At 37.2% G+C, this 18,585-nt stretch overlaps 1 protein-coding gene across 1 annotated transcript in view; it reads right to left on the bottom strand.

The window, feature by feature from the left end:
• Positions 1 to 18,585, bottom strand: part of AKT3 (AKT serine/threonine kinase 3) — a 143,380-nt gene that overhangs the window by 39,149 nt on the left and 85,646 nt on the right. The window contains exons 4-8 of the mRNA XM_030447219.1: positions 14,232 to 14,343; positions 13,374 to 13,518; positions 7,862 to 7,993; positions 3,172 to 3,237; positions 2,414 to 2,482 (exon numbers count right to left, since the gene is read on the bottom strand). Coding sequence (XP_030303079.1) covers positions 2,414 to 2,482; positions 3,172 to 3,237; positions 7,862 to 7,993; positions 13,374 to 13,518; positions 14,232 to 14,343 — 524 coding nt within the window. The remainder of the gene's footprint in view (positions 1 to 2,413; positions 2,483 to 3,171; positions 3,238 to 7,861; positions 7,994 to 13,373; positions 13,519 to 14,231; positions 14,344 to 18,585) is intronic.

Here is an 18,585-nt window from a genome sequence, read left to right on the forward strand (position 1 = left end):
AAGCTTTCAGTACACAACAAATATCTCAACACTGAGTCCTTAAGCAGCAGCAGATGAACTGTAAAAGATGTTAGTGCAATAAAAACATCTTCAGTATTTCTGTATGAATAACATGCTTGAAGAAAATCTCTAATGTTCTGCTTTTATGTATTTATCTATAGAATATGTTTTTTTATTAATGAAGTAAAAGATAATTCTATACCGTAATACTTTGTACAACGTAAAAAAGCACAGACATAAACCAGTAAAACTGATGTAGTTACATTTTCATTATAACATGGTCCCTTTAGTAAATGAACCTAACTAACTTGAAGCAACATAGGTTATATAAGGCAAAGACAAATTGATACTATTCTGGGGGGATATTAAATTCAACGTGGATCTAGATTTGTAACAGGTTACTTAGAATAATTTTAGCAGAATTTCTTCTCCTCCAGAATTAATCATAGAATTAGCCGGGTTGGAAGGGACCTCAGAGATCATCTAGTCCAACCCTTGACCCACCAGAGCAGTTGCTAGACCATGGCACTGAGTGCCGCATCCAGTCTTTTTTTAAATGTCTCCAGGGACGGAGAATCTACCACCTCACCGGGCAGTCCATTCCATAGCCTAATCACCCTCTCCGTGAAGAAATTCTTTCTAATATCTAACCTAAACCTCCACTGGCACAACTTAAGACTGTGTCCTCTTGTCTTGTTGAAGGTCGTCTGTGAAAAGAGTCCAGTTCCCACCTCGCTACAGCCTCCTTTCAGGTAGTTGTAGACATACCTTCCATGACTGTTTTCCATCCCAACCACAGGAAGAGACTGAAGACTACACTTGGCTACTACATATTGGCTACACTTTTTATTTCTGTAGCAGGGAAGATACCTAAATTGTGACATTTTCTTGTTTTCACCTGGAGAGTCAAGAGTATGGATAAAAATTTTAATAACTCCTTCATTTGGAGGGCTGTTTGGTAAATGTGCTCCTGAAAAACACAATCCATGAAAATTTTGAAGCAACTGACTCAGGCACGACTGTTTAACTAAAAAGAAAGCTTTAATCTGAAGGAATCTAAAACAGAAACACACTGAAGGTAATACAGCTCTGGAGAGAATGAAAAGCAACATGGTATTGCTCCAGCCAATTTCCCAATGGAAGCTAATAATTAAAAGATGAGTTTTCAACACCTCCACCAATGAAACTTCCTTGGAATACCAAGAGTACAGTAGAGGGAAGCAGCAACAGAAAAAGTATGTGTACTATATAGGAGATAAGCTTACAAATTACAATTTCAATACTATGTCAATGTCAAATGAGCCAGGTGAGGGTTCAGAAGAAGGCTGTTATCCCATTACAGCTGAGGGACATTTTTGTGTCTAGTTCAACTGGCCAAAACAGTTCAACACCTGACATATCCAGACCTGGGTTAATATATATGGAATTAAATAAGACACCATGTATAGTAGCCATGGCTAGTATTGGATGGCCATGATGTATATAGTTAGGATGTAGATGGGCCCCAGACTGAGCCCAGAAACTGCCAGGGCAATGAATGCAAGGCAGGCACTCGGGGGGTGCTCAAAAAGACAGTATTATTGTAGGAGAACATATCAAAAGCATAATGCAAAACATGGTTAACATGCTGCAAAAATTCCCAAACAGTTTGCTAACAAAAAAAAGAGAGTGGAAACACTTAGTCATTTAACATTATTACACAGCATATAGTAGACAAAATAAGGGAAACCCTCTAGTTGACGTTGTTATGAGACAGCCTGAATAGCAATCAGCACCTTGAAAGGTAGATAAAAGCCTTCTTCTCAGATTGCAATTCCCTTTAATTCCATTTGATGGGTATTGTTTTTGATATTCCATTCCTCATTAAAGAGCTGGACGACAGTAATGGCTTAAAGGCTAATGAGGCTGTAACAAGTTTATCAACTTAAGCTGAAATTTGCAGAGTACACAGCAAGTGAACAGGACAGAAGTAATGAAAAATAAAAACACTCCACTCCTTTCTCCTAAGTATTTGCAATGGCTATACAAAAGAAGTGAGCACGTAACCCACAGTAAGACAAAAGCAGCATTATTTTTCCTTGTTTGCATTGGATTATGACCATTTTATTCCAGAACATAATAAACTTGAAGAAAAAAAATAATAAGTAAGCTATTTGTAATTATTTCTCTACCATGAAATTATCTTTTAAGATAAAGTCTAATTTTTCAACAATAGGACTACTTTAACAGCACAGATATAAAACACATCTACATCTTTAAAATAAAACAATTTTTTAAATTTAAAAAAAAAAAATTAAAAAGAAAACCTGCAAAGGTACTGGAAAGCAGAATAAGAAGGAAAAATCTATTGCTTACAGTGTTACCCAGTGACAGCACTACCATTACAAGCACAGAACATCTTTTTTAAACTTACCTCTCCTCCGTTAACATACTCCATCACAAAACACAAACGATCCTTTGTCTGGAAGGAATATTTCAAGGACTTGCAAAGAAAACAGCAAAACCAAACCAATTATCATCTTGTATTAACCCAATTTCTTGCACTTAAACTGTAACAAAATTTAGTTTTATCCTCTCAAGCAGATAATTCTGATTAGGTGAGAACTTTCAGAGTAATTTGATTTTGCTTGGAAAAATGACACCACAAAAGATCTACAGATACAGGACTGGCATAAAAAGAAACAAAATGCAGTAGAACTACATGTAAAAAATCATATAGAGACTCATGTGACTCATAGTGCATGTCTCCTTAAAATATTTATTAAATAACATCAGAAAGACAAAATGATACAACTGCAGTGGCTTTGTTGCATGATTTGGCTGGAACTGCACCTGCTACTGCTTACATTTAGGCTATAAGAAACTTCTTGATATAATAACTTTTAATTTAAAAAGTGTTCACATACAAAAACCATAAAAATTGCACAACAGATACACTCTACAAATAATTTGTTTTCAGTGAAGATAGTTTTACAAATTCATTAGAAACTTTCTGAATTCATAAATATATATTCTCATAAAGAATATCATATGAGCCCAATAGCCGCTACTAGTTTAAAAATCACCATGAGAAAGGCTTTGAAATTTGTTTCTAAATTATATCCATAATGGGATATCCTTCATGCTGAAAATTACCTGCTAATGTACTTAAAACTAATTTTTAATACTTACTGTTAAAAAAGGGTGCCTGGTGTTTTTTAATACTCTGCTTTCTGTAAGTGTATGAGCCACTTCATCCTGAGAAATAAAAAGGGGAAGTAGGTCTGAATTAAGATATAAAATTGTTATTTAATTAACTATGTGGAAAAGGTCAAGACTTCTGAAAAGAAAAAACTTAAGCACCATTTTGGAAAATGAAAAAACCTGAAAGAAATATGAAAAAAATTGCATTTTTAAAAATACAGACTTTAAAGTAACTTTAAGTTGGGCAAATACAAATTAACATGTGTTTTGTTTTGTTTTTTCTTGCTTTAAAATGAAGTCTTTATCTTTAGATCCAATGCAGAGGAAAAAGAAATTATAATGTTGGATTTGAGAGTTCAAAATATAGTCCTCACAGTTTTGCAGTTCTGGTATGAAGCTTCTGATCAACAGATGTACAGAGAGACTGAATCAATTTGCAAGAAGCATCCACAGGTAGTAACTGACGGGCAACTACAAAACCTCGTCTCATTTAGTGCAATTTAGCCCAGTGTTAAGTAAAGCCGTTTTTTCTGTTTTTAAACATCCATTTGGTTTGACGCTTGTCTCATTTTCCTTTAAAACCACACAGAGATACAAAAACACCTCCTCATCCCCTCAGTGGAGCAGCACTCCTCTGACGGGGCCCGACTTCCCTCCCTGAGGCTTTCTCCATGGATATGGGAGACATTCACACTGCCTCTACCCTGTGTCCCGACAGATTTTTGAGAAAGGGGAGAGAGACAGCCATGCTGCCCTGTCCTTGAGCCTAAACAAGGATTAAAATGAGCCCTGTGCCAACAGCAGAGAAAGAAACCAGCCTGCAGGTGCCCTGGGAAGCCCTCTCCTGCCCCACTGCCTCTGCAGCCCCAGAGTCTCCTCACCATCCCTCGGAGCGGCTGCTGGGAAGTTAAAAGGAGCCTGCAGGGTGGCAGTGAGGCCCCAGGGGCAGGGGCATGGCCACTGACACCACTGGTTTTGCAGAGAGAGGGACTGTGCAGGGCCGAAGGAGAGAGGACACCACTGAGAGGGCTTTCCCTGCACTGCAGCGGTGAGCAGCTCCCGAGGACTGGGGAGAAACACGGAGCATGTGGGAGGGACACCGAAAAAATGAGGCCGGCAGATTGAGAGAGGTGATTCTGCCGTTTTGCTCCGCTCTGGTGAGACCTCACCTGGAGTATTGCATCCAGCTCTGGAGCCCTCAATGCAGGAAGGACACAGAGCTGATGGAGTGGGTCCAGAGAAGGGCTATGAAAATTATCAGGGGCATGGAACACCTCTCCTGGGAAGACAAGCTGAGGGAGCTGGGGTTGTTCAGCCTAGAGAAGAGAAGGCTCTGAGGAGACCTAACAGTGACCTTCCAGTACCTGAAGGGGCTACAGAAAGGCTGGAGAGGGACTGTGTGCAGGGACCTGGAGTGACAGGATGACTGGCAATGGTTTTAAATTAGAGAAGAGCAGATTTAGACTGGATGCTAGGAAAACATTCTTTACCATGAGGATACTGGAAAAATGGAAGAGGTTGCCCAGGAATGTGGTTGAGGTCATCCCTAGAGATGTTCAAGGTGAGGCTTGATGAGGCTCTGAGCAAGCTAATCTATTTGAGGGTATCCCTGCTTACTGCAGGGGGTTGGGTTGGACTGGGTGACCTTTAGAGGTCCCTTCCAACCCAAACTGTTCCATGATTCTGTGAATACACATCCATTTCATACAATTCTATGTGCAAAAGATGCCAGGAATTTCCCCATTCCTAGGATGGCAGGGATGAGACCGAAAAAGCCAGAGAGCCACTAGGCTGGTTTAAGCAATTTTCTGTGGCACTAAACTGATGCTAAGCATTATATTTTACAGCACTGAAGACTAACTTAAGTGCAACCCAAACTTCAACCATAATCCTGCAGAAGTGAATGTATTTAGTCAGCTTGTACTTTAGTATTGCTACAAATTACACCAATACAACATTATTACACTGCACACACTTACCAGACTATACTCTGAAGTTAAGGTATTATTAAACTAGAAAGTAAACACAGATGTCAGGAGTTTTAAATTAGTCTTTAAAAATTGTCAAAATAGAAAGTTAAACAACATCAACAGAAAGATAGGTAATAAATTACTATGCCATTTATCTGAATAGCAGTGCAACACTGAGTGTATACACTGCAACCACACACTGTAGAAAAACAAAAAACACTTCCAGGAGAAAAGCAACACTGACATTTGTCTTATTTATTTAATTTTAAACCTCAGTGGTTCAACAGACATGTATGGGCCATTAAAAGCTGGCAATGGCCAGTTTTTCTGGCACTGCCTCAGAAATTTGTAATACTGGTAGTATTTCCCTGGTAAGTGTGATATTAATCTGTCATAAAATTTAGGATGAACAGATTTAGTCTCAACTCAGCAGATGCTATACAGCCTTCTAGATACAGCTGTCAACGAACCACTTTTCTGCTTATTATGCTGTTACAGGTACAACCTTCTATAGTGTATTATTTCACATTATTGGCCAAGTTGGGACTGTAGATCTATTATACCTAGGGACCTTAGCAATGATCTTCAGAATTAAATGTTATTGCTAAATCCACACACTGACTGGGCTAGGCAGCTAAGTTCAGACTCAAATCTGCTTTTGTTTTTAGCTTGAGGTGCTGTGGAAAAACTGTTATTTGGTGAATGCAGGGAAGAAAACATGATCACTTCACTTGCGAAGATTTATGCACAGTCTCTTTTTTGTTCTTCCATCAGTTTATCAATATACAACCATACTATGAAAAACTTAGAAGGGCCTCCTTCAAAACAAAATTTCACTTCTGAGAAGGTCAGAGGGAAAGATGCTTTCATTTTCATCACAGGACTGAAGGCATTTTTCCTCACACAATCTTCTTGATATTTTAGAAACAGTCAGAAAAACACACCCTGCTCTGCTTCAGGGAGTGTAAGGTTCTGCCCAGTCTATCACTGAGCTACCTTCCATTTTCAGATAAGCAGATCAAGCAACAGTCACATCCCTGCAAAAAAAATTTCTTAAAAAAAAAAATTTCTCTGGCTTTATGCACACTTCTATGAACAAGAATTTTTGCTCAACACAGACAGACAAAGCTATCCAAGAATCAGTTTCAATCCTTCTAAAAATTCAGTGATGTTGTAGCAGACAGCAAAGTAAAAGGAAAAAAACCACTAAAATTTAAAACTGTGGTTTTTACTTTATTGATACTAAGAAAACATGCTAAAATGCTCTAAAGGCTGGAATAGCAGAAATGAGCAGCAGCAGAACAGAAACAAAGAATTCAGATGTAAGAATCCCTTGATGCCCCATGGTGCCAGGGGTGAGCAGAGTACTGGGTAAGGATGTCAGGCTGGGCCACAGCAGACAGAAACCCTGAGACCCACAAGGCAACCCACAGAGAATTCTGCCACTTGAAAAGTCTTATAAGGAGGGCCACTGAGATGCTCCTTCTCATGCATAATCAGTAGAACTCAGCAGTTCTCTTTTCTTTTTGAATCTCCCAATTATGAAGAAGTAAAGGGTACTCTCCTGCTGTTAGTCCAAAGTGTATACCTGCTGACCAACCCACCACTGCACATGAGACAGCTGCTAAGAGCATCGTGAACTTACAGGTCAGTTTCTTCTCTGCTAAAGACATAAACTGAAGTCTCTCACCATACACAAGGGCTGCTTTTAATGAAACTTAATGAAATGTAATTGTCTTTGATATTTCTTCCTCTCTATCAAATGTAGTTGAAACTGATCAACACAATCAAAGGTTACTTGCAGTAGGTGACAGACAGACAAATGAACATAGAAATAGACTTCAAAACTCTCTGAGCCCTGCTTTCACAGGCCACTAAGAAAAGCAGAAAAATCTGATATTTTAAAGGATATGTAAACCACAGTAGTTCCCATTTGCATTGTTCTTATGAATACTGGTATTGCTAGCCTCAAGCATTCAAAAATCTCAAGTCAGATCCATATTCTTCACAAATCTCCTTACTTAGTTAACTGGGATTATTTTTAATTGCATCTCATGGTGGTAACAGCATAGAAGTTTCTTGCTCTCAATTTGTTCTGTTCAAGAGGGATTCAAACTTTAGAAGCACTACAAACAAAACTCAGGGTAGATGATCTCCAAGTTTACAATTAGGAAAATTATGACCAAGTACAAGAGCTAGTAACATTAAACTAACCAAGTTTATGTGTCTGAACAATGCCAGTTTAAACCACTTCCTTCAGAGAGCAGCTTTAATTTCCTTTTCCCTCAAAAGCTGAACAGAAGTTTGTCCCATGCACAGCCATTTTATCTAACATAGCAGGAGCAGAATACATATCCATCAAATTAATTGCATCTATCTGAATAAATCTGCAGCTTACTTAAAAAATTTTTAGATGTAGGATACCCTACAGTGTACTTTTTTTTATTGTTAAGCTGGACTGCATAATCTTCCTGCCCTGTGAACTTTCACAGTGCTCTAGCACACTCTAGATTACAAAACACTGAAAAAAGGCAAGCAAAATGGGTATACATACTTTCTAGGTACACTTGTTTTATGGAGAAACAGACATATTTCTATTAAAGTCAGCTACCAACAAAATTTAAATATCCTTTATGTATTAGATATGGATTGTTCCATTAAAAAAAAAAAAAAAAAAGATGCAGCATTAAAACTGTAACCAACCATACCTTTGCAATAATGACCTCTTTTTTCAAAATCTTCATAGCATAGTATTTCCCACTGGCCTTCTCTCGGACCAGGATCACTTTGCCAAACGTGCCTTTGCCCAGTAGCTTTAAATAGTCAAAATCATTCATTGTCTATAAGGAGCAAAGAACAGAGATCAGCAAGACTTATGCTACCCAGTTCCAATATGCAAACAAGCATGTGCACAAACAAAGAAATGCTGCTACCAGTATAACAAGAACAATGTACAAAAATCAGCACACATCCACCATTAAGTTCATACAGTTAACTGTATCCTTAAACCACTAAGGATATCAAACCACTGTTTGATACTGGCACTAGCTCTCTAAAGTCAAGTACTGCACAGTATATTACACACACCTATTTTTACAAAGCATAAAAAGTCTTAGATTATACCAGCATTTAATGAATGTTCCACACCTAAGAAAGTTCATCAACTCCCATATCACCAGGGATACAAGAATGTGGCATATCAGTAGGTTTTGCAAAGACCAATCTCTGCACTATTGGCTTTTTTGATACATACATGATCCTCCCTGTAACACTATACCAGTAAGACCCCGCAAACATTCTGCATTAGAGGCAGAAATTTTTAAAAATTTGATTTTTATTACAATTTACAATTTGAAAGCATTTGCATAGCTTTTATACTGCAATGAAAAAGAAGAGGTGGAAAGTTTTCTTCTTTCACATGACTCCATCACTGTGACTGTTCAAGGTTCTACTTATCACCCTAGTTTTGCAGACTAAACACAGTACATCCAAGAGCTGGATCCACCAACAGACAATTTGAGTCTAGCAGGTTTACCAGCTCATCTGGAGTGTCACACATGGGATGAATATGACCAGATGATACAAGATCCCAAAGCAGTTTAGCAGTTTAGCCATTTCCATGGGCATAAAGCTTGAGCCAATAATCACCTTAGTTCTGCCACAGATAGTGGCAGAATCATATCCTCCTCTCATGAGAAAGAATAAAGGGAAATTTTTTTTTTCTGTAATTATGTATTCCTTTAAGCTCAAGTGCATAATATTATTACTGTACATCTAAAGCTGCTATTCACAGACTGAAAATAATTTATGCAACTGCTTCCTCAGAGTTAGTTTGAAAACTGCTCACATAACTGGTAGAACTGAAGTTCCACCAAACACATTAATGCTGCAGTTCTTCAGCTTTCAAATGTTCAACCTGCAACTTAAAAACTGCAAAACTCCAACAGACTACTTCAGGTAACACCTTGGGTAGCTGGATGTTTCAAAGCTTTAATAAAGAGATGCTTTGCATATATCTACTTTCTAACTGTAGAGGCAGGAATTAAATCTTTCTCCCATGTCATGGTGGATTGGTAGCTTCTATGCAACTGGCCTTGATGAATTCCAGTCATCCAGTCATTCCTGCAGTGACAGATCTTGTTTTGCTGCCAAAATCATCTCACATCAGGAAGAATAAAACAGAATTTACCCCATTAAGAAATATGAGTGAGATTTCAAAGGGTCAGCATATTATTTACTTGGAGGAAACTCACTTTACACAAGTCAGTGACCACAGACAAACCCTTAATTGGTCAGCTTTTCCAAAACTAATATAATGTGTAACAACTAGTGATGGATGATGTAGTATGTAAAGTTGTGATTCAAACACTATGTGGCTACTAGTACTTAATCAACCAAAGGTAAAACTTCTCAAATTTCACAGTCAGTACTTTGGAAAGTCATCATATACTTCAGCAGGTCTCTGATAACCTTCAAGCAAAAACTACTCCCTTTGTGCTAGCCGAGGGGAAGCTGACAAAACCAAAAGAAAAATCCAAAATGCATTCAAAACATAATTGAGGCAGAAGATGAGTAATTCAGGGCAGAATCCTCTGCATTTTCAGTCACAAGCTATTGTGTTCAAAGAATGGCCAAAAGCTTTATTGACAAAGAATACCAAGTTAATGATTTCTAACATCACAAGCAGCTTCAAGGGGTAACTTTTTCCCATATTTCTGATCTTCTTGGGTGGGTCTGAACTTAGAGGGGAACCATCAGAATAAAACCTGCTCAGAAAAACAGCCCTTTGTCTGCACACACAAGAATCTTGGCTTGCCTCATCATAGACATGGTTTTATGCTAAGGGCAGCAATCCAGTCAAACTGAAAGACTCATTCGCCCAAAATTTGCTTACATAATGTTTACCAAAGCAGTCATGAATCTAGCTGCAAGCTCAGTGAAAACAAGTTTAAAAATATATGTATACATATAAGAGGAAGGTAACAGGTTTGCAAGATTTTGAGCTGTGGCTTAACAACAGGTTTTAGCAGTAGTGATAGTCCTAAGAATAAAATCTCCTGATGCTCTTATTCTTTAGAACCTTAGCAGAAGGCTTAGAGATGATATGTAGTTCAGGGTAACTCAAAGAGTCTGCCAAAGAACACAAGACCTTGGGAGATAAAAACACAGATGCCATAGCTAAGGGTGTACTGAAAACTGGTGGAAAAATGAAAATACTTCCTATGCATGAAGGATATTGGTAAGCAAGTTTGGAGGCCCCCATAAGATTGGATTCCATCTCTTGGATCATCTTCCCATCTTTTTCATTCCTAGCTAACTCTGAGGACTCAACCTTTTTCCTCATTACATTACTTTTTGGTTTCCTTTGAAAAATCTATTCTTTACTCATCCTACATCATGAGAAACAAACAAAGGAAAAACAACAAAGCTACATGAAACTTCATCAACAACAGAATTGTATGATGCTCAGCTTTCTGTAAAACTTATTTACTCCCCTATGGATGACCTGTTCAAAAGAATATAACCCACTACAGTGTCACACATTCCTACCAAGGAACTTAAATTCCTAATTTGCACAAAAATTATATTATCACTTGGAGTTTATATCTGACTTTATCAGGAAAAAACTACTTATAAGAAATAGTACTGCAACAAATAAAAACATTTTGCTAAGAATTTCTAGTCCTCCAAATTTTAGTGATGTTATTACTGTAAAACTTAAGTGACACATTGACACCGATAAGACAGATTGAAAACAAAAAAAAAAAAAAAAGAAAGAAAGAAAAAAAAGGGGCTTCTGGTTCTTCCAGATAATTGGGCCAGGGAAGTTGCTGTCATGTCTGTTCAAATCAAGTTCCACATCCTAAAGACTGTAACTGTTTTCTTCCTAAACCTTTTGCCACCTTCTTAGAGAAGAACATGCCCACTCCTCTCTTGTCTTGTTTCTTAATCTGATTATGCTCTTCTACTCATATGTATGCCATCTGGTGCATGCACAAGCAAAATTCACTGGGCTTAGATGAAAAATCAGGTGACAAAACAAGTTTGTAGGACACATTGTGTAAAAAATCCCTGAAAAGGAATCCAATACCCAAAAAAAGGCAATAAAAATGCATTAAGTCATTATAATTGAAATGGTTCTGATTATATTGACAACTACAAAAGCTTAAACAGAAGCTTTTCAGAAACATTTGTACAAACCAGAAATGACTGTAAATTTTTTTCCCAATTTCAATTAACATAGAGGGAGTAGTGACAACTCCCCAACATTATGGTCACTTAATATTTCTTATTCCAAAAACTTCTGAGAACTTTTTGCTGAAATCTTCCAACAGTCAACAGTCTGCAGTGGGATTTTGGGTTTTGGCAAAAAAATATCCTTGCTGTCATCAGTATGCTCTTCACTGGCTACAAAACTCCATTCTGCTCTACAGCTATGTGTTGAATATCAGCATTTTTCTTTTCACCTTTGCTTTGTAGAATTTGCTTTTGGCTTGTTGCCAAAGCTGTTAAAATATTCTGCAGCACTTCACACGTACCTTCCTGGCATCTTATTTCAGCATTTCCTAAAGCATGAGCAGCAAGACAGAAACAAAACTGATTTTCCTCCTCCTATTCCCACAACCCCTTCTGTTCTATGGGCAAATGTACTGCACTGTGACCACAGAAAGCACACATTCCAAGTACACTACAGACATTATAAAGCATTGCTTTTGATACTCCAAAAATGCTTGGGTTTATGCAGTGGGTCTGCATAAAACTAAGACCTAAGTTCTGTATCCACATCTACTAAGTGGATACACAGGCTTGGAACAGAGCTCAGATATTTAACAGAGCAAACCCAAATCCCTTCCACATAATCACCCTGCCTCTTAGAAAGACTGACACATCTCAAGTGCTGCTTCTGTCTTGCTGCTGCTCACCGTATTTAACCCTGGAGCAGAATCATTAAATATCTCTGCTGCAAGGCTGAAAGTTCAATGCCAACCTGACAATGTACGAATGAGAGCATTGTTACAGCTGCATGTAATTAGTTTTTACCTTTTTTCTAGAGTGGAAAAAGGTTAGAAAATTGCAGACAATGAAGCAGCATGAAAGAACAATGTTTGCACTGCAAACTCAAATTCTCAAAAGTTAGGATAGGATAGAACTAAGATTTCCTATGACACCTTTGTAAGGGCATAGTTTTCATCCACTGATGATTCTTCTTGAATGATTTTTCTGGTTCTTACTTCATACTGTGCAATGAACAAAACATGCACAATGAGTAAAGACACATATTCACAATTTCTTTTCATTTTTTCATCATTCAAAGGGTTCAGTTACATTAATAAAAGACTATTTTGCTCTGTCAGCAGACTTTCACCAAGTTTTCTACAGGTTTCACTTCTAGCAAGAAAGAATTAAGCCAGTCCTATAGAAACAGCTTATTATTTCTCATGCATTTTCAGTGCATTTAGGGAGTCATATAAATTCTGTATAGTAAACAAGACATCCATTTGAATGGACTTCAAGAGTAGTCCATACAGAAACACAAGATGAAATGGAAACACAAAATAATCACCAAATTTTTGTGTGGCACTGGATCTTTAGAAAATGCTCATAGTTGTGTGCTTGTCTTGTTGATTCTGGAGATGTAAGTATGTTATAGCCACAAATGTTCTTACTCCTATTTAGAGCAAAAGCTGTGAAGGACTGCAAAAACACAGAACCTTGTTTTTTCTTAATTCATTGGTATCTAAAGCACAGTTATTTTCCCAGACAGCAAAAAACCAAGGTCATTAATAACCAAATCCTGCTAACCTGTCTCATGCAAATTATCTAATTAGTAAAGGGTAGTATTTGCATGACAAAGGGGGTAAATCTACTTTTCTAAAGAAAATACTTTATTACCATATTTCTAAAACAGTAAACAAACAAAAGGGAAAGACCAAAATAATGTTCTAACAATATGCAGAATGTTAACATATGCCTGAACAGTTGAACTTTGTTTTCCAGAAGTGCTATATCATATAGCATAACAAATAAATAAAACCGTAACAGTTCCATTTTACTGAAATAAAATAACTAAGTACTTCTAATCAACATGTACTAAGTAACCTTAGTATCACTGAAATGGATGTAGGAATACTATACCCTCTACATCATTTTACACAGCTAATTCATTCTACAAAAGTGATTTACATATTAGTCTTACCAGTTATTTTTTAATGCCATTACCTTTCTTTTATGATGAGTTGTTGAAGCATCCATCTCTTCTTCTCCTATATTGTCTATCTGTGAAGTTGGACTACAGTTCATCCTCTCCTCTTCTTGTCTCTGAAGTCTGTCTGCTACAGCCTGGATTGCTTCTGTCCATTCTTCCCTATCATAAGCAAGCCAACATCCATATTAGAAACTCATAAAATACATCCCAATAAATGGCTTATAATGGTTTTCACACACTACATTGCTTCAATGTTCAATTCTCATGTTACACGGCAGAAGACTCATATAAGTTAGTAACTTCAATGGCCTTCCAAATTCTCTGTTATGTTAAAGGTGGTGATGTTCACCAGCACCAAAATGGATCACTGCATGGTTAATTTCAAGAATTGCAAATGTCCCATTTTGTAAATATCTTAATAGTGAAAACAGTTGTGCCAGGTATAACACAGCTCAGAGCACAGAATGTCATCTCCCAGGCAATACTATTTGATAACTTATTATTGAAAGAGAGTTTTTGGTATTCCCCTTCCCTGCGAGACATTTTCACAGAACAGAAGTATTGAATATTCTTCAATATATTGAATATTCTTCAATGAACTGTGCAAAATGTAACACTTCAGAGAGGTATCAAAATGTAGTTTTGGCATATTTGAACACACTCATCCCAGCTACTTGCAGGCAACTCTTCCACTAACTATGTGCTCAGGTATTTCACAGGAGCTGACTTACAAATTCTTCAAATAACTGTTCAGATGTGCTCAGAATGGCACAGTTGCAAGTGCTGATCACTGTGATCACTCTCCCAGCAGAGACTGAGTTGAGGTTTTAACATAAAGAAGACAAAAAGTAAAACAAAAGTGAAAGCCTCACCGTTCCTCTGGAGTGTCTACGTGGAATGTTCTCTCTATGACAGTGGTCCATTGAAGACATCTGATAATGAATGTGTTTGGCTTTGGTCGCTCTGTTTTCATTAGCTGACATTCTAAAGAAATAAATGATATTGCTTCTTTTATACATTGCCAGTTAGCAGGTGAAAAGCAAATAAAATTACTAAGATAAAAAATATATATCTAATGTATACCCATCTGGCATGTATCCAGGACACAGAAGGAAATATGGAATGGTCATATATGCATAGGCTTGAACAAAAAATATCACGTAATAATCACAAAGTGAAAAAAATCAGTCAATAGGAATTTATTGGACTTGTGCTGTTGCATAGATGAAGAGTGCAATCTCCATTTGCAAACTAGGTCTGTGTCATGAGGGTAAGAAGAGTATTAGGTCTCAAATTGCTCTGGTATGCCAAGGTAACAGCAGTAGCCACAGGCACATTTTTCCATCTGTACCTGGCAAGAGGAATATGACATTTTCCCTTCAATGGTAACCATGCCACAATTACCCATGCTACTGTCACTTCAGGAGTAGGCTTATTGTAAAATAGCCTAGCTGAGAAAATTCAGATGTTGAAAATAGTTTGAATATTAAACACAAAATAATCACACACACAAGTATTTAATGAAACTGTTCCTAAAATGTAAACATATTGTTTCTTACCCTATTGATTAATCTAGTTTATCTTTTCAGCAGCTATCCCCTTGAACACTATTTTCTCTTTCTTCAGTCTTCCCTTGCCTAAATCAGTTCAATCAGTCTGTCCTCACAGGTTGTGCTTTCACATCCAAGATCTTCCTTGTCACACAATTTTAGACACACAGTAGACTGCCTATTACTCCTTTGTCACAAGACCACGGCACTGGCAATTCAGGCAATGATTCAATGAGACTGCGATTTTACGATGTAGCATATTGCACTAAACATTGTATCTGCAAAACACTGACCTAATAGAGCTCTTTATTCATGCAAATATATTTAAACATTTCTGTGAAGCTAAAGGTACTTTGTCAAAAGTATAATTAATTTCCTGCAGTTACCACAAAGTAGACAAACATCACATCTCCTGTTCTGGAATGCTGTCTCTTCTTCAGACCTGATCCAGATCAAATGTGTGATCTAAAATGATTTATCAGGTTCACACATCAAGAAATAATAAATCTGGCAACAGAATTCCTGCTCACTTATGATCCACTGTAGCTTCCTTTGGTAAAGCTATCAGCTACCAGTTGACCCACACCTTCTGCTGATGTAGCTGACTAATCTTTATCATAAAACCTTGCATTATTCTTGGTGAATTGCATTTTATTTATCCCAGTTAATGTCAGCATTTTACAAAAGTCATGTTATTTGACATGTACAGCTTCACATGGTATGCTGTTCTTTCACAGAATTAAATTACACTGACTTGGTATATTTTTCCTTCACAAATTCAGGGTCCTGAAACCTCAACTGTCATCTGCAATTTTACAGGAACACATTTTAAATATTCTCCAAGGAGCTGCATTCGAGCCAGCAAATTTCTGAACACCCAACATATATAAGCACCCTCTACACTACTTCTGCTTTCTCTTTTATGGTTTTGATGCTGGTGCTAATTGTGTAAGGTGCATACTCATAGCTGACCTTCTGAAATGCAGCTGCATACTGAAAACACATGAAAGGAATTCTCTTTAATATTACTAGCTCGTACTGAGCTTAAAGCCTTAGCTTAAGTCATTAATTTGTATGCCTGAACACCTAAACAATGTGGGACATGATTATCTATGAAATGGCCTCTGTCTTCATGATATAAGGCCACAACAAATATCAGCAGACTTGCTTGTACTGAAATACCCTTAATACACAGGCATGAAAGGACTGGTATCAGAGTGGTGTCTTCTTTATGAAGACACATTGATTTAAGAACTATCATGGGCACTGTAATTTTTCTATTGGAAAAGGAAAGAAGAAAGGAAAAAAGAAGGGAAAGGAGGCATCTGTTGATATGATTTTTCTCCTGCAGCTTAGCAGAGAACCTCAGAAGCTTGACAGATATACGTATAAAAAAAATGAGAGAGGAACTCAGTAAATACTGCACTGCACAAGTGTGTATTCCTTGATACACAATATAAATTTTTAGTGAAGTCAGACTGTTTACTGGCCAAGAATATGACATGACATTCAATGAACCTGTGTACACTGTGGAGACTCAAAAGAAGACCAGTAATCTAGCTGCACTGCTTTTAAGAACTCAGCTAAGTTTTGGATGGGATGAGAGCCCATTTGTGGAAAAGAGAAAAGAGCTACAGCAGGATGGACACAGGAAGAGGGAACTGAACACAGAAGCTGGAAGAGAAACAAGGATGGCAAAAGCAGATGATGGGAACTTGGGGAGAACAATGAAGCAGAATTTCTTAGGATAATTAACCTAGCTGGGTACAAACATTACTCATGAGATCAAAGAAACCCCCATCTCCAGGGATAAGGCTGAAGTCAAAGTTGTGACCACAGCAACGGTGAGTCTAGGGTTAGCTGGCTATTTGTTTTCTTGACTCCATCAGCTGTAGCAGTAAGGAATGTGTCAGGCTACCTTCACAACAGAAGTGACTAGAAGCATTGTCTGCTCTAGGATTATCTCATCTTACTCCTGACAAAACCATCCTCACATCTTTAATCCTATCACACTTCAATCACGTAGGCTGAAATTTTCTTTGCTGGGTGTCTGCCTAAAGCTGCACACTGCTGGAAAACACTACTTTTGGAGATGAGACTTAAAACTTGGCAAATCAAGACCTTTGATATCCTTTTAGTATTCCTGTGAAAATGTAAGGCATCTGGCCACACTACATGTGGGAGGGATAAGACAATAACAATTACTAAAGCATAAAGTAATTTAAAATCTATGCATTGAGTATAATCCAGAGGCTATAGCTCTTTCTCCTGTATTCATAAAGCCCGATCCCATTCCTCAGACAATAAGATAATGAAACTACCTTGTTAAGGCAAAATCCAGTACAGAATGATGGCATACAGCGAGTTAGTAAGAGATGTTGGGAACAAAAGACTAAAGGACTAAAGGGATAAGAGTGGAAACAGGGAAGACAAAAGACTGGAGCCTGTATTAGAAAGAAAAACTTGGAGGACTGGTGGAGTACAGCTAAACTAGAGTTGCTAGTTTAGGAAAACGAAGACAAAAGAAGCTGTCAGGGACACAAGTGTGAGATGACTGTGTTACGACAATCTGAAGGCAAAAAGGTAAACATGCAATTAATCTGTACCAACTAAAAAGTACATCCTCCCCAGTGCCTGTAATGGAGTCAAAGATTTTTAATTTACCCATTCATTTTCTGATTGCAAATACATACAAAAAAAATTCATACATTAAAGTGAAATTAATTTGTTTGCCAACTCAAGCACTAAAACTTCATACTAACAGAATTAAGCCTGCCTATGACTAAACACTATCTATAATATGATCTTCATCTGTACATATTGCTTACCATACACAGCATAACAGATATGTATACTAGTAGGTACATTATGTAAATCTATATAATAAATAGATTTATTAGTAGTACTATCTATATTAATTTTTCATACAATCCTCAAAGTGATGTACATTATTAAAATGAGCAAAACATATAGAGACATACACTATGCTCTGTAACTAGTAGCTGTATTCTAAGCTTTCTTTACAGATTATTAACTAAATCAACTAAATAGAACAAAAAATACCTTAGCAACTTTAAATGGCACTGAAAACAGAACAAAAAATGCCAGTTCACTCTCACTGTTGGATGCTATTGAAAAATAAAACCTAGCAATATTTAATGATCTTTTTAAATATTCTTTTTAAGGACACTACAGATTACATTTCCTTGTGGAAGCTTAGAATTGTGCATGTTCATATCCTTCCCTTCTGAAGCAAAAAAAGGAGCAGAGGACTAATGTATCTCTACAAGTGGTGTGCCACCCATCCTTCTCAAGTAGATAAAGGTAACTGAAATCTGCTGATATCCCCACATGCTTCATGTGCTGCTGTATATAAAAGTATGAGATAAGGAACACTTCTGTCATGATTGGAACGTTAATAAGAAACTTGTTTGTTAATGTCTTTCACCTACAGCTAGAAAAAAGAAATCTATTAGGATGAATAAGTACTCTAATACACAGTCATTGCTAATTACCAAAATATTTTCCTGCTAATTACTGGGAAAAAAATGTAGTAGTTTTAGACAGAGAAAATAGTTTGGAAACTACAAAAGCACAGAAGAACAAGTGAAACTGGCTACTGAGAGCTGGCTCCCAAAGCTCGAGTGATATTTGGGTCATTACCAAGAGTAGAGAA

This window comes from Calypte anna, chromosome 3 (assembly GCF_003957555.1).
Source record: "Calypte anna isolate BGI_N300 chromosome 3, bCalAnn1_v1.p, whole genome shotgun sequence".
Classification (NCBI taxonomy): Eukaryota; Metazoa; Chordata; class Aves; order Apodiformes; family Trochilidae; genus Calypte; species Calypte anna.